We start from the raw sequence: 25,126 nt of genomic DNA on the forward strand, positions 1-25,126 counted from the left end.
TTGGACGAAGATGTTGAAGGGAGTCGTGGTTGGTGGTACGATACTGTGATCGGTCGTGGTTAAACTGTTAGGTTATACTAAGTCACTTGGTCGTGAGACTTTTGCTTCGAAGACTTTTGTTCTTGGTGGCGCTGTTGATACCCTTGCTTATCTGCCAAAAACAGGCTTAGGCCCATCGCAGAATGGATGCATGCAATATGGTTTTGCTCATACCCATCCCACAAAGCCACAGCCATCTCTACTTTGAATCACGAGGAAAATACTCGTTTCTGATTAGAGGGTTACAAATATGAACACCATCCTCTTTTAATTTGAGATAAGTTTGCCATTACGTATGGGTGATGTACTTGAGTTGTAAGCCCTCGGATAGAGACATGGTTGGAAGGAAGGAATGGTGGAAAATAAATCCCTAAAAAATGGTTTACCAAAAAAAAAAAATCTATAAACTAATACGATGGTCTCTTGTTGGATGCTGAATATGATAAATTTAACTACCGATTTTAAGTATTTCTTTGCTATTTTATGTATGTTCCGTTTAGATTATGCAAAAGACCTTGACTCAGAGCAGTTTACACGCAGTTGGTGAGATTCGAATGAGCGATCTTAAACTCCTAAGCTCGAAATCTCTCCATGCCTCAACTAACGATGTTGATCCTATATTATGTATTCATAATTTCTTATTTTCCTAAATTAAATCACGATCATCCTCAAGGCTCGAGCAATCATGCCAAATTACCTAGCATACAAAATTTCGGTCAAAAGTTTTAGTACCCCTAGGATTTCTCGTGAGGGATCTCCCAAATGGATTTGAGTTTGATAACTACTTGGGATGCAAAGTGCCTCTCCCACGATACGTAGCAGTTGGCACTGTATCCATGGAACGTTAGGTAATAACATTCTCGTTTTCAAAGTTCAAACGCTTTGATCAAACCAAATTAATGTTCAACGATTTTTCTAGAGCTTAATAAATTATGAAAAATTCAACCATCGCAATAGTAGACGAGCTTGAAATAATCTGAAAACATGTAGATACGAATCGCCTTGTAATTTAAGCATAAGATACGAATCGCCGAGGAATATTATAATTGGACATCAATGATCCACATGTTAAAACATGTGAAGAACGCATGTAACGTTGTCGACATCCCCTATCATGTAAGATTTATATAAACTAATGAAAGAAACTAAGGCATTTGATTGCACCCTTTCTATTGCGTAAATGTGAGAATCACAGTACAGTAACCCACATTGATGATAATTATGAGGGCATGCAATGCCACCCTATGTTGCTAGATATGCCATGAATGTTATTGAAGTAGTACTAGACACAATAAAGATGTCTCGAGGAAATATTTGAATCATTGATAGTTCATATTTCATAAAGTGGATTCTAATTTTGCCATTTACATTATTCTGGAACCGAGTCCGTTAATATTTTCATTCCGAATTTCTGACTACTTTTGTTTTGCAAGGTACCATGTTCGCCTCGAGGCTCTTATTGGGGATTCATGTGCTTTATATAAGAGAACCGTGATATGTAAGGCTCGTTTGTTTACGATTCAGCATGCTTTCCCGTCAGAATCTAAAAATATAATACAGATTCTAAAAGGTTATGGAAAAAAACAATACACGCGAACTCATGTGTTTTTCAACCCCAAAAAAACTTATGTGTTATTAATAGCATTTCGAGAAAATTTTTAAGCATTTCAAATATTACAAAGCCAATGCGCGTAATTCGCAAGATTCATACCCGATCAATAATCTTGTGGTTGTCAAATGCGAATGTATGACTCCTTGAATTGACCTATCGAAGAAGGCGCATGCGTGCATAAAAAAGAACCTGATACACTATTGTTTTGGATTATTCATCCGTCGTTTTGCATGGAACGTTTTGCAAACACATGCTTGTACACACGCTATCAACCTATCGTCTAATCGACAAAACGAATTTAATCCAAAATCCTATGCAGAGTCTAGTCCTAATTGTGGCGCATCGAAAAATAAACGACTTTGAAAAACATTTTCGAAGAAGGGATGTGCCTCCAATTCCGATTGTTAGCTGTTGTGCGATTGATCACGCGAATACGGTGCTGACTGTTGAGTAGGAATCGGGAAATTTCTTGCACGCGACCGTTCCAAATCTCTAATGCGGACACACAATAGAAATGACAATGACCCACCACCATTTTGTGGACCCTATTAATTTCTATATCTAATTTGCAAAGGTTCGATCGTTTTCTCCGCCCATTTTACCGACTAGGATTTGTGCTTGCCTTCATTCAATAAAATGAGTTTTGTCAAACGAGTTTATATGTTTCAGATTAGCATTTGTTGGAAATTCTAATACTTATGTAATTTTTCCTATTAATTGTTTTCTTGAAAGGTTTTTATTATTTTCAGTTAATAATGCAAAATGTTATTGATTACATATAAATTTTCCTAAGTCATATGACAACGACGATTAGGAATTTTCTAACGGTTGTCGAATTCCTATACTTCACATTTGTATATAATACGATTCAGTCTTTATTTAGAATTTTAGAGGAAGTAACGCATGAAAAGAAAATAGAGCAAGATTAGAGCTTTTCGCCACTTTTTGGCCATTTTTTAGAACTCTTCTTAACATTAACGAATATATGCACTGAAAGCCCTAAAACTTGTCACGAAAATGCAATTGAGTTCTAAATTTTTTAAAAAGTGTAATCAAGTCTTAAGACTTAATAAATTGGTGCAATCAAATCCTTTTGTTAAATCTGTTTAACTTGACCAACGAAAAATGTTGACATGACTTTTTTATTATTTTTTCTCTTCTACGTGGTGTAGATGTAGCTAAAACATAAAACAGAAGGCTAAAATAACATCATTTTGATCCTAATATGATTGTTTAACAAAATTTTGTTTAATTTACACTTAAAAAATAAGCTAAATTTTAAAAAAAGAAGGGAAATCAAGCGAGGGCCGAGCAGGCCCTTTCCGCTGTCGCCGTCGCCCCAACATCGCTGGAAAGTGCTGGTGATAGTTGGGTAATGGCCGATAGAGGTCATCGGGACCTAGCCAGTGGTCGGCAACCCTCACTGACCACAGGCGAGGGCTGACGACCCTTGCCCGAATTGTGGGTCGTGGCCCTCCCCTAGGTCAAGCGAAGGTCGCTAGCCCTCGTCCAAATTTAGCCGAGGGCTGCCGGACCTTGCCAAGATCTTGTGTGGCCCTTGCGAAGATTCGGCGCCCGTCGCCAAGATCAAGTCCTCACGTGCGGTCGGCAAAGGTCGCTGGTCTTTGTCTGAGGCTCGGTGACCCCGTCGCCATCACCCCAACATTTTCCTGTTTTTTTTTTTTTTTCAAATTTAGCTTATTTTCAATTTATTTTAAAAAAATTTAGGTTAAAAAAATCATATGTGGACCAACACGACATCGATTCAGTCTTATGTTTCATGTTTTTGCCAAGTCAATGCCACGTAGGAAAAAGAAAATAATAAAAAAGTCACGTTAGTATTTTTCATCAGCCAAATTAGATGGAGTTAACGAAATGATTTAATTGCATCAATTTGACAAGTTTTTTTTTGACTTGATTGCACTTTTTCAAAGTTTTAAGAATCAAATGTATTTTTGACACAAGTTTTAGGACTTATCCCTAGCATTATTGAGCACATTATTATCTTTTCCTTCTTTCACTCTCATCATTATTTCATCACTTTATTTGCAACTCCTCATTTAACAATATTTTTTTTCCTTTTGTAAGTAACAATTACACAAGACTTAAATAATATAAGAAGTAACAATTATACAAGACATTCAAAATAAAATTTAAAAGTACTTCTACAAATAATATAAACAACATATAATTATATCTAACATCCATATATGCATTAATTTCTCTAAATAATAAATCAATTATTCTATTATTATAATTTTGTAGAAAAGTCTGAAGCGCGAATATATGCCATTGCCTGGCTGGAGATTGAACCCAACACGAAAGCATCCAATTTGCCATTCTTGTCTCCCTCCTTCATCTATCGATCCATCCATCCATCTATAAAAGGGCACTCCCCTTCCTAATTACTAAGTAGCTTCGTGTCAAAGCATCATAAAGCCTAAGAACCCGTCGCCAAAGCGCGCATTCTTGCCTTTCCTCTCAACCCTTCACACGCCGTTCGCGTTTCCTTTTGCCCCTTTTCCCTTCGAGCATCCGCCAAGAACGCAGGCTCGGAGCAGATCGATCAGCAGATTCGAGAAGATGGGGAGAGATCGACAAATCGGCGTGGCCATGGATTTCTCCAAGAGCAGCAAGTGCGCCCTGCAATGGGCCATTGACAACCTTGCCGACAAGGGCGACACCCTCTACGTCATCCACATCAAGACCGACTCCGTCGACGAGTCCCGTGATAAGCTCTGGTCTAAATCCGGCGCACGTAAGTGTACATGCTTCCGAGTTCGCGGTTGGAGTTCTTTTCATAAATATCTGAACTTTCCCATTCGACTGTGGTTTGTGTTGCAGCTCTGATTCCATTGGCGGAGTTCCGAGAGCCGGAGGTCATGAAGAAGTACGATGTTCAGACCGACATGGAAGTTTTGGATACGCTCGACACGGGGTCGCGACAGAAAGAGGTAAGATCCTTTGCGCATCGAGTTCGAACGTAGGGTTTCTATTTCTCGAACAGATGATTTCGGTTTCGTCGAATTCGATCAGATTGTGAATTGCGATGATGGGTTGTGTGGTCTGCAGGTGAAGATCGTGACGAAGCTGTACTGGGGGGATGCTAGAGAGAAGCTGCTTCAGGCGATTGACGATCTGAAGCTGGACTCTCTGGTCATGGGAAGCAGGGGACTAGGCACCCTCAAAAGGCAACTCTCGCTCTCTCTCTCTCTCTCTCTGAATGAAGAAGATATGTAAAAAGAGAATGTTTTTGATTCGGATTATTCACGAAATGAATTTACATAGTCATAGAAAAAGATATATATATATATATATATATATATATATATATATATATATATATATTTAAACTAAAACTTGAAATCAGAGAAATTTATAAGACTAATTGCCAATTAGTTTGGCTAATTAGATACAGCTGTCAATTTTGCTGTTGATATGTCATTATAATTAAACTCCACACGATTTACGTGCTAGCATGAAGTTTGTGGACCAAGAATGAGGCTGAAAAGGTACCTTAGATTTAGTAGAGATAATATAATCAAAATTAAGTTTGGGTGTAATCGGTTTCTAGGTGGGCCGGTTGCGAGACCGGAATCTAGAACCTACCTTCTTATAGATCCCTATTCCGAAGAATTGGAACCGGGTGGAGCCGTCTGGCCGGTTTCGTTTTGTACAATGACATAATTGATATTTTATATTTCTTGTTTACCGCACGACTGGTCAAGCCTTGTTGGTCGAGTGGTCTCATGTGCCCTACTCCAAGCCGGAGGTCATAGGATCTCGTTCTCGCTTGTTGCATCTCGAACCGGCCTGCTTGGTTGGTTACTAAGTCGATGACATGAAAATTGAAGACCGAGCTGGGTAATGGATTTGGAATCGAGAACCGGACTGGTTCTTCCTAGAATTGACTAAGAATTGGTCGGGTACCGCTAGTTCGATCCGGTTCACGGGTTGAACCGGCCTGTCGCTCCCGCCTACATAAGTGTATCACATCACCCTTTTGTCTAACCAAAAAAATAAGAATCCTTTTCTGCAAACACCATGTTAGGATAATACACATCTACCGGTAATTTCATCTTGCAGAACGACATAAACTATTTATGCAAAACTAATTTCACACACACTGAACAACACAGAACAATCTCTTGATTATACAAAGTACATCACATTCGTTTATTTATTGGTCATTCTTGAATGTTACAATCAAAGATAGAGCAAGACATAATTGGGTTGGTGGTGACTTTGAATGCAGGATAATATTAGGGAGTGTGACCAGCTACGTGACCAGTCAAGCCCCTTGTCCTGTGACCGTTGTCAAAGATCCCAGCTTCGGCAAGAATTGATCATCACCTTCATCTGAGTTTCAACCTTGGGCGGGTGGTCTCTTGAGGAAGAGGATCAATCTCAAGTGCTTCTCTCTTTTTTTTTCCAATTTTCCTACTAATGAATAATTACCTTTATTTGTGGGTTGATACCAGATCATATCGACATAGAATTTACTCATATATGAAATTAATGTATTACTTCTAGCTATGCTGCTTTCGTGTTTTTGGATAGTGCTCACCGTTTCATAAAATGCAGAAACATGTGTATGCTTTCCTGAAAGGGATTGTTAAGTAGATTTGATTTGCGGTATTGAGCCGATACATGTTACAAAAGCTCATATATAGAACATCTACACGTACAGTCGTAAGAGGACTCTACCGAGCCGTGGTCGCGTTAAAGCAATCCCTAGATATATGGGCTTACAAAGTATGATGTAACCATGTTAAAGTAACCCCGTTTCACAACTGAAGCTGCCGCAAGAAATTTATACCGAGCAAATTGAAAGTTTTCTTGAAATACTTTTCTTTGGATGAATACCGTGAAATCCAATTCAGAGAGGTTGGTCAAGCAGTAAAAACAACAGGGATTTTGCTCGTGTGATACCGTGAGACTCCAAGTTTAATTCATACTTAACACTATGATTTGGAGTTCAGTCATTAAGAAGTAATTCATCGTGAATTCTCTAGTCCTGTCATCGATCGCTTGACTATGATCAGATCGAGGCAAAAGTCTAAACATATAATATGTCTAGAACAACTAAATTTCATTCAACACTCAAGCAAATAAGTTATAAAGAACATAACTAAATAAACAAATCCCGACGGGGGATATACTTTCCCTCGTATCACATGTGCATCCAAATAAATTTTCTTTCTCATTTCGATTACCTTATTCCTATTTGCCAAACGGGGTATCATTAGTTTTTTTATTCTTGTCATGTTAAGATCAGTCCCCCTCATTACAAAGCTAGCTTTTGTACTGTGCCCCAAAGAGAAATCTCAACATGTTCCCCCCCTTTTTCTTCTTGTGGAATGCGATGCCGGCTAGTGCAAACTTTTATCACCTATTGTCACGTTAGGGCTAGAATATGATGACACATCAAACCCAGCAACCCTTTTTCTTTATGTGCCTCCATCTGTGGCATTCTCCTCCAGATCTAATTGCGATGCCATACCTCGGTCGCCAAATGATCATTTGAGAGATTCTTCTATTGAAGTTCATGTGTAAGCGTGTTAGTAAAACGACACCACATATTAGACAATTAATCAGGGTAGAGCAATTAATATATCTACTCGACTCATTTGGAATGATGCCTCGTGAAGATATAACATATACGTTTTTTTTTAGGGTTCAAATATCCATCGGTTGCCAAAACATTAGTATGCTTGGTAACATTTCAAATAAGGAATCAAATCTCAACCTTACATGCATGAGTATCCAAGGAACTCAATTTGGATGCGTTGATATTTTAAATGAGACGGATAAAAGATGGGCATGTCTAACTGCAAAGTAATTTTTCTTTACTCTTGGCATTGCTGATCATTCCAAAATGAGGGATGCTGGACCGCGGACGGATTGGGGAATCGCCATGGTTCAATGAAGGCATGCATACGCAACACTCTGAAAAGAGTTCCTCTTCCACCTTAACTAATCGCAAAATTATAGGCCAAATTTCTCAAAAGAACACTAATTTATGGGTTCGATCCGATTCCGACATCGACTTTCGAGTGTACCAAAGAGGCCAACAGTGCACGTCAACAATGTCCATGCTCGAAAGTCGGTTCCGAAATTGGGTCAAAGTCATAAGATAGTGCTTCTTTTAGTGAATTCGGCCCTAAACACTACCTCACGACACATAAGAAACCCAAATCTTTGGAGAGACTTTAATTTTTTTCTCACTTATTCTGATTAGAAATGTTGCTGCTAGGAAATGAACTTGTCTGATCTGAATTCGACGTACTAGCGAACCTTGCTTACCTCCCTTTGTCTCAGCTATGGCCCGTGTCAATGGTGCTCAAAGGATGTTTTGATCAGTCCTTATTTCCCTTTCCTTTCCCTCCTCCTGATCTTGTTTTTTTCATTTGGACTTGCACATAAGAAAAGACCATTTCTTGGTCAATCCTCATTCCTTAGCGTTGGCTCGGATCCATTGGGCCTACAATCGGGCCGAATTATTTGGTGAAGCCCGAAGTGGGTTACTACTATTTGGAAGCATTGTTCAATGAAGTTGGGCTGGACATGGATGATACTGATGTCCAATGTTTTCCAAGCTCTGACGTTTTAATGTTTTCATCACATAAGAAGAAGAAAGCAAGATCACCGCATGCTTGGAGTACTTTGGTGGGTCAATTTCATTTTTGGCTACCACACATCGGATCATTGACAAAATGAGACAGGAGAAACAAAAAGATTTTTAGTCGTACGAGACCCATTAATTGTACTTTTCAGTTAGGCAAATCGTTTTTTTTTTTCCAAATAATTTAAACTAATAAGAAACTAATGAACAACGAATATATAACATATGACTTCACGTTTCCTATGAATATAAAATCAGTCCTGAGATGCGCAACATGAGATGTGAATATAATCATATCGAATAGACAACCTGATACAGGAAAACATTCAAAGGAGAGAGAGAGAGAGAGAGAGAGAGAGAGAGAGAGAGAGAGAGAGAGAGAGAGAGAGAGAGGTATTGAGCAAACTGTTTTCCTAAAAACCTTAAATCATTATGGAAAAAATAGCCCAACAAAACATTTACGTAGGATATCACTCAACATTCGAGAAAAATGAGGCTATGCACATTGATATCCATAATCCCCTAATTCATAGTTTTTAATTCTGTAATAGTTTTGCCATACAGACATGAAGAGGTAATGCAATAGCATTTTAAACATATACTCAATTCATGTAAAGTTTCATTCAAGCAATTTTTTCTCATGAATGATCATGTAGAAATTCAAATCGGTAATAGGGCAGGTTCGACTTTAGAAATTGCATCATACATATTGAGATCGTTACCTTAAATTGAAATATACACGGAATGCCTAAAGACTAAAAACCGTAAACAAATTTTGCCTCTGTCTCTTTCATTCCCTCTGATCTCCACGCCTTTCCTTTTCTATATTTAAATCGTAACGTAAGTCTGAAAAAGCATGTAAGTGACAAACAACGCTTGTCTTTGTCTAGTCAAGTGCCTGAAGTTGTAAGCTTTGGCTCCACTTTGTTGCTTCAAATCAGCAGTCCACATCATAAGCTATCAGAAGCTGAAGAGAAGATTGCCGTCGTTTTCGTGTCAGTTGGAACAACCAACACAACTATCGGACGCTTGCAAGGGAAGTTAAAGAAAGCTCGAGGGTGTATATAATCAGGCCATTATTGGATCTCAACTGCAACTACTCCTTTTATCAATGTAATTTCATGGTCACCAACTTAGTACTTTATGTTCATAATAGCTTATATGTAATGCTATTATGCAAACCATGATCATTATATCGATTGAGGGTTTCATTTGAGAGTATCTAGGTCAGGCTATCCTCCATAATTACCTTAATGTTGATCATCTATGTGACTTGGCCCTAAAGTATGTTCCTTCAAGAAGATGTTGGAATTAAGTCAAGTATCTTTTTTTTTTTAAATTATTTACCCCAAAACGATTAAAGGGTATTCAAATAATTGATTTGCATCAAGATATATATATATATATATATATATATATATATATATATATATATATATATATATATATAAACACACACACAATGTTTTAATGAAGCAAAACTAATAAATTGGGCCACTTAAGAACACATGCTAGAAATAGTACCCAAAAGCAAAACTAATAAATTGTCCACGTGCAAGTTGATTATCCTGTCACTAAATTTGTAGTTAAAGAGAGATTACTTACATATAAGGTTAATGCGAAAACCTGCAAACAAGTATGTAATGGTAAGAAAATCACAAGGAGTTCAAGAATAAGGTAAGATGAATGAAAACGGTTTGCGAAATAAATGAAAATTGTAGCACGAAGGATATGAGACTAGATCGTCACACCATGTTTGATATTATTAGTACAACCCTACAAGTTCATGTCATTAGGTAGAAGGAGATTGCATGCACAGTACATCATCTAATGCAGCTGTACGAATTAACATATTAATTGATATAATCGGTTCATTTCTTTTTGCATGTCACCGTTTTTTCTAACACATCAATCTTGAATTTGGTTTACAAAATCGTTCTGCTTTGCTAATTTCAATCCTCACGCCACCCTGGCTTGGTAAAGTCATTCTTTATTTATTTAGTACAACAGAATGCCATTGCTTTTCTAGCTTTTGCTGTGAAGGTTGGTGGAAGTGCATCCTCACTACCCCGTTTGTCTTTGGCCAAATAATAAGGTTTTTATTTAGCGAACGGTGAAAAAGTTTGAGAATGTCAAGGCTAGGAGCGCATTGCTCAAGACCCAAAGTTCTTTGTCGCTTTCATTTACATTTTTGTTCTTTGACTTTATTGCTTTTCAATTTTCATAACTTTATTGGCTAGAAAGATATTTTCCTTTTATTTTTCTGTCGATAGTGCCATGAAGTCTGAACTTTGAAGGGGAGGAGAAATTACTACACGAGTGCAGATGTACGTACCAAACTAAATTTGAACCATGGAAGAAGGTGGACTTTTATATGGTCTCACGTGAGTTTCTCCATACATGACAGTCCAGATTGAGTTTAGTATATGTACTAAGTTCGTGAAATACTAGCTCGAAGGGGAGACAAAATGCATCCTTTTAGGTCACTCCAAGTGACGTGCAGTTTCCAAAGAGTCAAAAAAGTTCGTAGGAGCTCTGCCAAAAAGAAAAAGGAAAAAAAAACAAGTACATGTATTTGAGCACTAATGTTGCGTTTGGTACGGCGTAATATGATAGAAAGAGGAATTGAAATGAAAAAATTGGAATGGCATGGTGAATATATTGGAATGAATATCTTAAAAATGAAACAAACACTCTTTCATTTAGTCAATGACTCCACATGTTTTAATATTTTAAAACATAATTTTTTTTTATTAAAGAGCATCTTAGCGCTCTTCTTAAGCAACTAATTACGATTCCTGGCGAAAAAAAAAAAAACTAATTGACGAAATTTTACAGTTTTTACTGTATCATTATCTTGTATTACGTGCAATTATCAATTTGAGAATTGAACTTATTTTACATTGTCCCAAGGGCACTTATTAATATTATCTTAAATAAAAATTTTGTTCCTTATCCTACATACAAAAATTAAATCAAAAGAGCTGAAATTATGAATCCATCACCTCAAACACAATTTAAGTTTTTCTATCGCATGATGAGGTCTTTTCAAGCATTACGTAACCATCACTTATTTTTTCATGAACTCTCATGCGCTCTCGTATCACACTCATTTACCTCGTTCAAAAGATGTTTTTATCATGCCATTATTCATCAATTTGCCCGTGCAACGAACTGCTAAAGTCCCACAATTTCCCAGCATGAGATTGACAAGAATTTATTAGATAGGGATAATTGCAAAATCTATCCTTAACTTTCCTTTCCTGTCAAGTGTTCTCCTCGTATTTCAAAACTTACATTTTGCATCTCCTCAAATCTCACTCTCTTCCCGTCATTCCTCTCTTCTCATACACAACAACATGACATAGCCGCCTGCACAGGGTCGAGCCACCGCTGGACACCATAGCTAGACCGTAATGCCGATGTGATACCATTGCCCTCACCCTCACCCGTCGCCCGCGCCCCTCTCCTGGCATCTGTGTCTTTGTTTATGATGAGGTCACATGCGATGCGCGATGGCAAGGCCACGCGAGCTTGGCCTAAGCTTGTGGCTCTCGGTCAATGAGGCCATGCAAAGTTGGCCTCAAGCTCATGAGGGCTGTGGCTAGCTGTGAGCCTCTGCGACAGGCTGGCCATCCATGCAAGTACTGTAGCAAAGCTCGGCTATGACGGCCATGATCGAGGTCGAATGATCGACCTCGACCTTGATTGAACTTTGAGCTGTCACCGTGATCAATTCTTAGACTTCGATACGAGGTTGGCGACAACCGTAGATTATTGAATGCTCTCACAATCTTACGTGTTGAAAATCTTTTCACAACCATAAGATTTGCAATTTGAGAGTCTGTGGAGCTTGCGTACTCAACTAAACAATTGACCTTTATTTTGGCGCTTTCATAATAGATGAAGGTGGAGATTGGCCAAAAAGGAAAATGGATAAAGGTGGAGACGATAAAAAGCGTAGCACAAGTGTTTGCCGGACCAACATTATACATAAACATATATATATATATATATATATATGTGTGTGTGTGTGTGTGTGTGTGTGTGTACGTAGAGAGAGAGAGAGAGAGAGAGAGAGAGAGAGTTTTAAAATCTTATGGGACCAAAGTTAATAGACTTTTTTTGGCGAACAAGTGTATCCTCCAAACGCCACCAATTTCATTTCAAGGCATCATTCAAAGCAGATCCGTTCCTTCCACGATTTCACGCGATTACTTTATTGTTGTGTTCTTGAATGATATTATTGCCTATGATATAGAGACCTTGTCTAAGCAAAGAAAGAGGGACGATCGTGCGGACGTTAGGCATGACTTTTTCCTAACAATTATAAACTTGAAAAGAAATACTTCGACTTTTATTAAGTGTTACAACTACAAGATTGTCACAGCCGAAGTATCATTGCACATCTTAAAAAGCTTCTTCTTCAAATTTCAAGTTACGGAAATTTAAAAAAAAACATATATTATCAAATAACATAAATTATAATACGTCGTACCACAGTTATGACATAAATATTTAGACAATTCTCAGCTATTGCCTTACTCAAAAGCAGAAATTTTGCAATCTAAAGAAATGGAAATGATGATTGATTTAGAAGCATCTAAAGGGGACCAGCATAGGCTCCTCCATCAATCCATTTCATATGACCTTCACCATGAGAGTCATAGTGTTTGAACCAAGCTTCTCTAATCATGACAGTCCTGGCCTTGCCCACATAAATAAGCAAAGCTCCCCAACCAAAAAAACAAAACCCTGAATTCTTCTTTTGTCCATGCCTTTACCATTTACTTTTTCCCGAGTTTTGATTTTTACTAGACAAATGCCTTTGTAATCTCTCATGGGTGGCGCTTTCAACCAACAAGAAGATAGAGAAGGTGCTGAACGCAGGAACCCTCCCACTCCACACCAACTCAAGCTTTGCCTACCGCTGCCAAGACCCAAAACGTTCCATAACTCCAACTCCCCTGCTGCTCTCGGCATCTGGGTCTCAAAGTTTCTTTGGAAGCTGCATTTCTGGGCTCGTTTCTCAAGTGGGTCGTGCTCTAGGAGGCTACGCTACAATGGCATGATAGTCAACAACTCTGCATTTTATGCTTCACCGGGCCGTGCTGAAGCAGAAGGAGAAGGAGAAGAGGGTCCTGAAATGGAGGGGTTGAGTGTCAAGAGAGAAGGCACTGAGGGAAGGAGAGATAAGTTCTGCGAGAACGGTGGTGGAGTTGGGATTTTTGCGGATTTGATCGAGGAAGAGAGGCGTGAGAGCAGTTCAAGCTCAGCTTTCTTGACATCGGATGTGACCGGGGATGAAGAACAAAGTCATAGCAGCTCCGAGGTGTCGTATTCGCCGCCTCCTGTGTTGCATTGGTCGGCGGACAAAGCTCCGGCGTCGGACTGTTCCAGTGAGAATAGTGTTGTGGAAGATGCAGAGAAATTCCCCTCCAGTGATGAGAAGTTGGAGAAACATGGCTCTGCAATTTCAGGTTTGAACCAAGACAAAACCAAAACTGAAAGGAATATAATTAGTTGTAAGTTTATTTTAATGTCATTACTGATTACTGTTTGGTTAATGGGCGATGCAGAGGTTGAGATGATGAAGGAAAGATTCTCAAAATTGCTTCTTGGAGAGGACATGTCGGGTTCCGGTAATGGGGTCTGTACAGCATTGGCCATATCAAATGCCGTTACTAATCTTTGTGGTATGTTGCCTACTTGGAATTCGTTACCAACTTCTTCTTCATTGCTGTGGCGTATTGGCCTAAGAATTGAATTTGATTGGTCCAGCTTGTTGTGGAAAGTGGTTTTGTCACCTGTATTGCTGATTGAAGGACATATGGTCTTTTGAAAGAAATAAAAGTGAAACTAGTTTTCGTATATGCATCTCTCGTTGTGTGCTCCAATCCATGGTGTGATTGCAAGTGCATTATGAGAGAATTTTTTTGATGGCACTATTTCTGATGATTGATCTTTTGTTTTGTAACTTCATTCGTGAAGCCACCCTGTTTGGGCAACTTTGGAGGTTAGAACCTATTCCTCTGGAAAAGAAAGCAATGTGGCGTAGAGAGATGGAATGGCTTCTTTGTGTTAGCGATCACATTGTCGAGTTCACTCCGTCGTGGCAGACTTTCCCTGATGGAAGCAAGCTCGAGGTAAGGCCATTTGCTTGTTAAATTGCACCTATAAAATTGCATCCTTTGACAAATAAAAGCTTGTTTCTTGACATCCCATTCTCTAGTGAGTTCTAAGTCTTGATTAGCGCTAGAATTCTCCACTCTGCTATGATGGGGATGATTTTTTGGCTTTAGCTGCTTCAATGTTCCGTAGGCATAAGAATTGCTGTGGTTGTTAATAACATCTGCACTTAGATCTCTGTGTTTAAGGAAGAACGGCAAACGACAGTAATAATTGTTGCTATAGAACCATACAGTGTAAAATAGTCTCAATTCATGAACACTTTGACATTTGTGATTGCTTGCTTCACTTCAGGTAATCAACTTGGTAAGATGATTCCATACTACTTACTGGTGGATTATAAAGAAATTGGTCAAAATTGAGGGACCAATTGGATTTGAGGTTTCTCAAAAGTCATTTTGCCAATTCTTTGTCTCTGTGTTTCAGGTCATGACATGCAGACCAAGGTCTGATCTTTATGTGAATCTCCCGGCCCTCCGAAAGCTAGACAATATGCTTCTTGTAAGGTTTCTTCCAAGTGGTTAAGTGGTCGATGTTTTTAGTCGGGAAGGAAAACTGAGGATTATGACTTGTCTTTATCAGGAAATATTAGACAGCTTTGAAGACACAGAGTTTTGGTATGTGGATCAAGGGATTTTAGCGTTGGAGGCCGATGGATCGTCGTCTTTCCGACAAGCCCTCCAGCGCCAAGAGGAAAAATGGTGGCTTCCGGTACCTCGAGTCCATCCTGAAGGTCTCAGTGAAGTTTCTCGAAAGCATTTACAACACAAACGTGATTGCACCAACCAGATATTAAAAGCTGCCATGGCAATCAATAGCATTGCCTTAGCCGATATGGAAGTCCCCGATTCATACTTGGAAACTCTTCCTAAGGTATGAAGCATATATAACTGTCATGTATAAATGTGGCATATGAATGCAACTTACCTAGTCTCTAAGAGTTCTTCAACCGATTACAGAATGGACGAGTGTGCTTGGGTGATATTATATATCGCTATATTACCTCGGATCAGTTTTCTCCTGAATGTCTGCTAGATTGCCTTGACCTTACATCAGAACATCAAGCTATAGAAATTGCCAACCGTGTCGAGGCCTCAATATATGTTTGGCGAAAAAGAACTCATTCAAAACCTGTCAATAGCACCAGCAGATCTAATTCGAAGTCATCGTGGGGATTGGTAAAGGAGCTTATGGTCGATGCAGACAAGAGAGAATTTCTTGCGGACAGAGCAGAAAGCCTCCTGCTTTGCTTGAGGCAATGGTTCCCTGGCTTGCCTCAGACCACCTTGGACATGAGCAAGATTCAATACAACAAGGTAATATATCTAGGACTCTGTCATTCATTTGTTGTACACGATTTTCGGTTTTTTCAGTTCACTCCCTTGTGAAAAATCATAAGAAAACCCTGACAACATAGATCCGAGTAATCTTTTTGTTGGGATTTTTGATTGGTGATGAGGCGACGAATAAATTATAGTAAAGAATCCTACTCTGGAAAATATCCCAGGTGTTCTAGGTTTAGTTTCAGTATAGCTGTATTAGTAGAGTGATCCACTTTGCATTGCACCTGTAGGATGTGGGAAAATCCATTCTGGAGAGCTATTCAAGAGTACTAGAAAGCTTGGCGTTCAACATTGTGGCTCGTATTGATGATTTACTATATGTAGACGACTTGACAAAGCACTCGGACAATGTCCCTTCAATCTCCAAGGTAAGTTTGATTGCGCACAAGAGCATTCCAATCCCATACACAGTGCCCCTCTCGGGCACTCCGTATAAAACAGCTTTCTCCACGCCAAGCTTCTCTCCGGCACGTCTCTTCAGCCCCATGAGGGGTGAGAGATCTCCTTTCATTGCCAGCGGCAAGCTTCAGCATCGTGGGTTAGGCGTGAAAAAGGCTTTGACAGATTATGTTGCCATCGACACAAAAGGAAAGGACTGTGGCAAGTCGAATGAGGAGGCGGATGCGTTGTCGAATGTCATCATCAAAGCATCTGCATCTCCGAGTGGCGTAATCTCTGACAAAGGTAATCTCAGCGCGAGGGAAGATTTACATGCCAAATAAGGAACTACCAAGAGGGCTTCTCAATATGATTTGCCTATATCAGTGCTCTGAACTATTCTCTGCTGTACTAGATATATACATATACAGGTGCTAGGTTTGTTTAGATCATGTTGTTAATTGTAGTGACATCTTTTGTATGAGCTGAGGCCTGACTGCTCATGCTACATGTACCTTCAAGGGCAGCAATTCTCCATCGTTGCAGCAATTCCCTTGAGATTGAGTTGCATATTGCGCAACGTATATAGAATTGCAGACCCTCTTCTGTAAGGACTGGCATATGAAACTTATTGCTTCACGGGTAGATGAGTTGTAAACGCGCGAGCGCAAGAAACATCCTCACTATGCTTCTAAAGAGGCCGCGAGAATCTTGACTCGCGACAATCTTCATAGTCTGATGAGTGAAAACATGAGCTAACAGAAGGAACGATTAAAGATGGGTTGAAATAATCTGATGATCTTGGAATTACCATGTTTGTATTCTCTTTGTGCCGACGCTCCGGCATCACAATTTTGCTGGAAAGATAGGCATGTCCCCGTGCTGCATCGTTTTGCCTACTGGATAAAGACAATGTTTGAGCTAATTAGAACTTGGTGAGAGTTCTCAAAGACAAACGACTGTTGGTTTTATTGCTGCTCAGGCACGTATTCGACGTAATGCGCCGGAGGTTTAGGAGGCGTTGGCGACACGCACGATATGCACAGAGTTGTCATAAATAGTGAACGTATGGAAAAACTGTGGCGTACATCGAGTTCATTCCTGTGAAATCGGTGCGTCTCAACCGTTGATCTTGATGGGTCTCTCGTGACGTCCATATGATGCGTTAACGAACTCAGCACGCGCCCGATATTGACTCAAATGGATGAGTCTCTCCTTGCCTGATAAAAGTGCTTAGCCCGGCAGCTTGACTCTTTCCTGGGCCCAGCAAGTGTTTGGGGAGTGGTGGGGTGTGTGGACTGAGACAAGATTCGCCCGAAACCCCAAATGTAAGTTATCATATCTGGACACCATTATCGGCTCTGAAAAAACTGTCCACCTAGTCCTAGATTCATTATGCCTGCACCTGTTCAATTCTAAATTTTTTGATTTGCTAATTTAGTTTTAAATCTTTACGCGAAATTACAATGTATTTCTGCCGATCAATTTTTACCTGAAATCACTCGTGTAGCGGTATGCCCCGTAGAATGACTGGTGATGATTTGATCGTCACGTCAGCGATTTCCGATGAAAATTGAGCAGCAGGACTACATTGGGATTTCGAGTAAAGTTTTTGGATTAAATTGAAAAATTTGAAAAGTATAGGATTGGATTGTTATCCGTACAATAGATTTAAGATGGATTGGGTATGATTATTTGATATTCACTTGCAAAGACTTGGAGCTAAGAGGTATCGTCTTTGGAAAAATTACAATTCAAATCATGATAAGGAAAATGCTGAGATCTGTTTATTTTGAAAAAACCTTCATGATAAAAGAAAATACTTTTCGGGAAATTATTTTTCGGAAAAATATCTTCTCCATTTTAGGTTAGGAAATTCATTTTCCTAACTTTAAGCATGCACGGAAATGATTTTCCGTTAATTGATTATTTTTAATTTTTCACTAAATTAAATATTTGAAAGTCCAGAAAATTAATACCGGATTTTTTTTTACTCAAACAAACATATACCCTAAGTATGAAATGGGTTCACTACTCCAAATCTGGCTTGTATCCTCTGCTAAAAAGAAGATCTTAATGCAAAGATTCTTTCTTAGCCTTTCTTGATCTTGGAAATGATAGGTCCCAATCACATGATTTGACTTGTACACTTAATTTTGAAAATTACACGACTACACTAGATGGTAATAGTTACTATAAATACAAGTCTCCTTCTTCCTTATTTATGCACGGAAAATTTCCAGCAAATTTTTTCTTACATTTTCGACAATCTAAATCCAAAAGCATACGTCCATCACTGACTCAATTTACTGGATTGATGAAGTTGTATCATTTAAAAATCTAGGAAAATTACCACAAAAGTTCTAAACATATTACACTTGTATCAATTCAGTCATAAACCTTTTAATTTGGTCAATTTAGTCTTAAACTTTTTGACAATTTGTTAATTGTGTCCATTTGGCCAATTTGGGCTAAAAATTATTGACGTGAACGCCGGCCGTCCTACGTGACACTGCTAATGCTGATGTGAACAATTTTTGTAATTTTTTAAAAAGGTTTTTGAATCTTAAAATTTTAAGTTGTTTATCATTTTCTTTTATATTTTTTCTTTGTTGCGGCTGGCGAGGGCTTGATGACCCTTGTTCGCCACTGGGCAAGGGCCTACAAGCCCTCGTTGGCCACGGGACCCGGATTTGACGAGGATGACCCTTGCCCAGCCCTCTCAAGGCATCGTAGGTAGTCGACCATCGCTTGAGACCAGCCACCAATGAAAAGGAAAGAAAAAAAAGAAAAACGAAAAAAATTTAGAAAAAATTTAAAAAATTGTCAACATTAGCATTAGTACGCCACATAGGACGGCCAGTGCTGACTGGACCGCCATGTCAGCATTTTACTGTCAAAATTGGCTGGAAGGATTACGTTGGTAAATCATCAAATGTTTATGATTGAATTGGCATAGTTAGTTGAAAAATTTAGGATTGAAGTGCTATAGGTTTAAGACTTCTTTAGTAGTTTTGCCTCGAAAATCCTCAAGACACATGCAATACTAAAATCATGATATTTGTTTTTGATAACTTAGGAGAGCGCAGATGCTTGACTATTTGAAGACCCATGTAATACCTTCTAAATCTCATGAATTGGTAAAATCTAGGCGTGTAGCCTATGTAAGTGACCGCGACCCAAATCAGCCTGCATGCATACACGTTGAATTTTTCCGTTATTCAAAACAGACAATGCTCAAGAAAGCACTTAATTGGACTTTCATAACAATTTTAAGACATGACTCCACTATTTGAAAGCTTCATGATTTGATTACATGTTCCTTATAAAGTTTTAAGAGAAAAACAAAATTGACCAAAAATGACTATATTGAAATTTTGTGTAAAAATTTTAGACTAAATTGATAAAATTAAAAATTTTAGAATTAAATTTGCATCCGTACAATAGGGCTATGATTAATTAGGTAATTTTCTCCCGGACAATCAGTCAATTATCATAACCAGTCTTTCCTTCTAGATACGTTGTTTCTCTAGCACATACGATGTGACCTCGCTTGATGTTTAATGCCTCTTCCCCATTGACTTCTAATCCCCATTTCGTCTTCCACGCGCATGCAGCTCGTACCACACATCGACCGGTGAACGTCCCTATCGATGAGCTTTACGAATTGTCGTGGTCCTCCCATGAACCGCACCCGCACGCATCTGCAGTGTATTCTAATAGTTTTTCCATCATTTCCTCCGTGCGAGAAAAGTCTGAACAGGGTCAAATCCACTCGTATCCCTTCCTAATAAGGACAAAAGGGAGGTCCCAACCCATTCTAGAAGGTGGGGCGGCCAATCACAATCATATAATAAAAGCAAAAAAATGACCAATACATTTCAACTTTCCCCGAAAATTCAGAAATATATGTACAAAAAAAACTAGTTATGCCCCGTAATTTAATGTGATGTTGCCATCTTATGCTTGGCTTTTCTGTGATTTTAGCTGCATGTCACAACATCAAGTTGTGAACTTTATTGGCCTTAGGCAAAGAAAATCATGTAGACTTTTGTTCCGTTGGAATTTTTTTTTTCCGGATAGGAAGTACGAGAAAAACGTATCTTATTTGTCTCCCCCATGTTACATACATGCTTCTATTTTGAAATATACATCTTTCGCCGATGTGGCACTACAGTCATCGCCGGCTGTTCGATGCGACACATCTGCGATTTCCGGTAAATATCGACTAAAATGATTACATTGTGCAAATGTTTAGGAATAAATTGATAAAATTGTAAAATTTTAAGACTAAATTGGCATCCATATAATGAGTCTAGGATTGATCGGACAATTTCCCCGGAATTGGCAAATCTAATAAGGTTGATGAGAACATGGAGTTTTATCGAAGTGTTCGGTCTTCTCTTACTTCGTTGAGAGTGAAGACAGTTAGAGATTGCCTTCGCTTTGGTTGTCGATGTAATTTCCTGGTCGTTTCCAGTTCGTTCGCTTTTGGGCCTCCACCACGTTTTGCGCACTCTAAGTTTAGAGACTCCCACTCAAGCCTCCAACCTCGGACTCGGGGGGCGAGAGTTTCAGTCGGCTATCACGTTCGATCGCGCGCACGATTCGCAGCCTCTTGGAAACTCAGTTTCTTCATCAATTCAGACATCCCAACTCTGTTGGAGAACTGGATTCATAGCAACCCCAACGTTAACGAGGGTATGTTAATACTCGAATTCGGCGACGAATTAAAAGGATAGGAAGATGCGAGCGGCATAGCGATCCATACTATAAGAGCCCCGAGCAACTATGGAGTGTTGAACCTTGTTCATGCGAACGAGTGAACAAGCTCAATGGTTCAAGGTTGGAAAGCCGGTCTTCTTTTGTTTTAAATAATGTAAGGACACGAGAGAAGAGGTCCGGTTACTTGGACACCCACGAAAGACCCCGCGAGTCCCTGTGCACACAGTTGGAAGGGCTTGAACAAGTGACTCCCAGTTCCGGGTAAGGCTTGAACGAGATGAAGCCTGTCATCCCGGCCTCACCCGAATATCAAAGGTCCAGACCCCATCTGCACAAAAGTAGATATACACAACCAGCGCCCCAGACGATTTCGGCCTCTTGACCTCGGATTCGTGAAATAGTCTCCCGCCTCCGCTAGTCCGCCACACTTGATGACGAAGAAGTGATTCAGACAGGTATATGTAAATGATACTACCTATGAACTCTTCCGAGGGGATTCAGTTAATGAAACAGAGGCCCTATTCTGCTTGATCACATTAGATGGCGTGAATCAGTAGCTTCTATTTATAAAGAGGCAAACTGATCATGGCAATAGTGAGCGAATCGTAGTGTCCGGAAAGGCTAGTATTGCCAATTACTTCGTCGGAGCTCGCTCTAATTCTTGCATATATCCATGATCAAAGTGCGTCTTGGTATATATCTTGGAACATCTCTAACTGTATCAAAATTTAGGTGTATCATACAAGCGGTTGGTCCAACTCTACAAATGGATGTATCCAAACCATGTACAAAGAGAAGGATAAGAAAAGAGGGGCATGCGCTTCAGCCGAGTTTCCATGGTAGGCATTGGAGCTTGGAGCAAGACCCCTCCCATGTGACTGTACACTCTCCGCCGCCGTCGCAACACTTGCAAACGACTCCGAGTGTCGCCAGGATCTTCGAGTAACCTACAAATCAAACAACGACAGAATTCAATTAGTGGGACGGAACGAAAATAGACGATTTCGAGACTGCGAAATCCGGAAGGACTGTTCTTACCAGGTTGCTGAGACGGGAAGCCCGGCAATGTCCTCGATTCGACGAGCTGCGCGACCTCGGACGCAGAGGCCACAACCAGAAGCCACAGGAGGAGCAGAGAAGGCTTGAGCACGCCCATCTCTCTTATCTTCTTGTGCGCAAGAGCTTCCCCACTTGGGCGTCTGCTCTGTCTCCCTGTGTGGTGGGAGTTGGGGCTTTTTATGGTGAAAGGCGTGTATCTTGTGAAAAGCCCCCTCTTTAACAGTGTTTTTAAAACAAGGTACCAGTCAAGAAACAGTTCAATCCGATCGAAATTAAACAATTATTGATATCTAGAAGGAGGGTGGGTTCATTGTTGTGGCTGGATGGGGACGGGATGGAGTCATGAGCGGGGCTTCTTCTAGACCGAATGATGGAGTCGTGCCACACGTTTTCACTTTCCTTTGCGTTTACATGGGGCTTTCGCACGGAGGTGAGCGGAAGCTTCGTGTGTGAAATAATGCTCGAAAACGGGGGCCCCGCCGTCTGTCCTTCTTGTCTACTTTTAAAAAGACAGATGAGCAAAAATAAGATAGTCGGGTTTTTACTGGTTGATTCCACCTTATCTTGACCAAAGTCGCCTGCCATTGCTTTCTCCTGTGGTGGGATTAACTTTCCTGTGGCGGGATTCGGAAGTCTAGGATGCAATCTGAGTGTTTTCACGGGAATTGCTAAGCTGTTCTTTAACTTAAGTCTTACGTTTGGGTCATGTGCGTAAGAACTGTGCCATGATGCCTCGAATGGATCCGAGCTGTGCCATGTCTTGAGTGGGGATCTAATTTGATCTTTGCTTTGAGAGGGATGAGAATTCGATCTGTGACTTATAGGCGGCGGCCTCGTTCGGCTGATGCCAGCGATATTATCCGTTTTGACGATGGCTCGCTAAAACCGGCACGGTTTCAAAACGCTATGTTAATTTGATTTCGCAAAAGACTCATCTGTCAATGTAATAGGTTAAATATAAGCGATGGATGATGGGCCGGAAGCGGATCTGATACCTAATATCCCCATCCTAGCTTCGTGACCACATCGTGGGTAGCTCCGCTGAGCACTTCGCCAATGCTATATTATTTGCTCTGATCGTGGCTCACTCGCATATCCGCACAAGTTAAAAGCGTGTCATACTTGTTTGATGTCACGAATGACCTATATACCTTTGCAACAGCCTAGACACGAGGAAAATGGGAGTATAATACATATTTGACGCCCCATAGTTGTATTTCCCCTTATTTTGTCGTATTAGTCGCGATATCCATAGAACCTTAATGAGTTTGGAAAAAATCCACCCCGGAATGAAAAATTAAGTAAAAAATCCACCTAGGACGATTTGTCAGAAAAGACACTCAAATGAATGATTTTACACCAATGTGACATTCAAGTTAGCGAAAAAAAATATTATGACACTCAAGTCGAAAGTTATGACACTCCTAATATTCTTATGTCCACTACAAACTATTAAATTTAAGCGATTACTCAAAAGAATACTTAAATTTTCGAACACTTTAACACTTCCTTTCACGCATAAGTTGGACTTTGGCTCGTGATTGATGCTTTTGGAATATATATATATATTAGAGAGGTAAATAAGAGGCCTTGGAAATATTTGAATGCATATTCTCCCGCGTAAACTTATCCATACCCTTTTTTTTATTTTGAAAAAGATTTTGTGGGATGTACTATCAATTGTTTTAAAAGTTTAACTTTTTGTCCCGACACCACAACGATAGTTTACCAAGTAGTCTAGGATGTGATTGCCCCCTTCCTTCGACTAATTGAACAATCATTCCTTTCATCTTGTTACTACTGCCGTGGCCTAATCCGCCACTTCTACCTTAGCTCAGTGAATGAATATGGTCGAATTTTGAGTGCCAAAAGCTGGACATACTTTTTGACAGGGCCAAAGGTTACTAGTACCTTTATGACATGCTTTGTGCACTCGGGTTTAAAAGGGGTGAAATGTCCATGCGCCAAAAAACTTGAACTTGAGCTTCAAGACAAAACGGGATTAACATATCTGTAAGCCTAATGCAGGTAATGTTAATAATTTAAAGATGGAAATAACAATTTGGGTTAATACCGCGAAAAATCTCAAACTGATATGCATGTGACAATTTTACCCAAAACTAATTTTTTGACCACAAAAATCCCAAACTGGTACATCTGTGATAAATTTACCCTCAGTTTATTTTCGTTAAATTTTACTGTCAAATTGCTTTGTTAAATAACATGCGGCAATTGACGGATGTACCAATTTTATGTTTTACCCTCTGTTTATCACAGGCGTACCAGTTTATGATTTTTTATGGTATTAATTCAATTTAATGGAAACTAACGAAGGGTAAATTTGTTACAATTGTACTAGTTCCGGGTTTTTGGTGATCAAAAAAATTAATTTGGGATAAATTTGTCACAGGTGTACCAATTTGGGGTTTTTCGTAGTCAAAAAATCAGTTTGGAGTAAAATTATTACAGATGTACCGGTTTGAGATTTTTCGTGGTATTACCCCTAACAATTTTCAATGCACAACTTTTAAGGCATAATTAATACTTCTTATTAAGTTCCTTACAAGCCCTTTTTTTTTTAATAAATACACTAAAAGTCATAAAACTTATTACAAAAGTACAATTGAGTCCTAAAACTTTCAAAAAGTTCAATTAAATCCTACATCTTGTCAAGAAAGTGCAATCGAGTCCTAAAACTTTCTAAAAATGCAATCGAATCCTAAAAATTTTATGAAAGTGCAGTCGAGTCTTAAAACTTTTACGAAATTGCAGTCGAGTCCTAAAAGTTTCATAAAGTGCAATCAACGGACGGACTTGATTGGACTATTTGACAAGTTTTAGGACTTGATTGAACTTTTTAGAAGTGTTAGGATTCAATTGTACTTTTGTAATAAGTTTTAGGACTTAATTGCACATTTTGAAAGTTTAAGGACTCAATTTCACTTTTATGACAAGTTTTAGGACTTTTAATGCACTTATCCCTTTTGTTTTCTAAAAGTTTCCATGGTAAAGTAGTCCCTCGTGTTGGCGACATGACAAGGAATGCGAATTCGTAATTAAGAATGCCTAAAATCAGCGTCATTGCCTATCAAACATTATGAAACTACTAGCTACAACGCTGGCATCTAGAACGATGCAACGGCGCAGAAATTGTGG

General features: G+C 39.3%; 2 protein-coding genes across 2 annotated transcripts; both read left to right on the top strand.

The window, feature by feature from the left end:
* Window positions 1–4,012: 4,012 nt before the first annotated feature.
* LOC115672280 (universal stress protein PHOS32) lies at window positions 4,013–6,296 on the top strand. Its single transcript, XM_030594053.2, has 4 exons — window positions 4,013–4,409; window positions 4,496–4,605; window positions 4,724–4,842; window positions 5,907–6,296. The coding sequence occupies exons 1-4, from the start codon at window positions 4,235–4,237 to the stop codon at window positions 5,995–5,997; spliced, it is 495 nt and encodes a 164-aa protein (XP_030449913.1). The 5' UTR covers window positions 4,013–4,234; the 3' UTR covers window positions 5,998–6,296.
* Window positions 6,297–13,027: 6,731 nt separating this feature from the next.
* On the top strand, window positions 13,028–16,797 carry LOC115672279 (rop guanine nucleotide exchange factor 7-like). The gene is made up of 7 exons (XM_030594052.2): window positions 13,028–13,756; window positions 13,856–13,972; window positions 14,268–14,422; window positions 14,892–14,966; window positions 15,048–15,338; window positions 15,425–15,781; window positions 16,039–16,797. Exons 1-7 carry the CDS (start codon window positions 13,117–13,119, stop codon window positions 16,528–16,530), a joined length of 2,127 nt encoding a protein of 708 aa, XP_030449912.1. The 5' UTR covers window positions 13,028–13,116; the 3' UTR covers window positions 16,531–16,797.
* The last annotated feature ends 8,329 nt before the right edge of the window (window positions 16,798–25,126 follow it).

Source organism: Syzygium oleosum, unplaced genomic scaffold (genome assembly GCF_021117445.2).
Source record: "Syzygium oleosum isolate NSW1041296 unplaced genomic scaffold, Sole_v2.1 Sole_v2.12, whole genome shotgun sequence".
Taxonomy (NCBI): Eukaryota; Viridiplantae; Streptophyta; class Magnoliopsida; order Myrtales; family Myrtaceae; genus Syzygium; species Syzygium oleosum.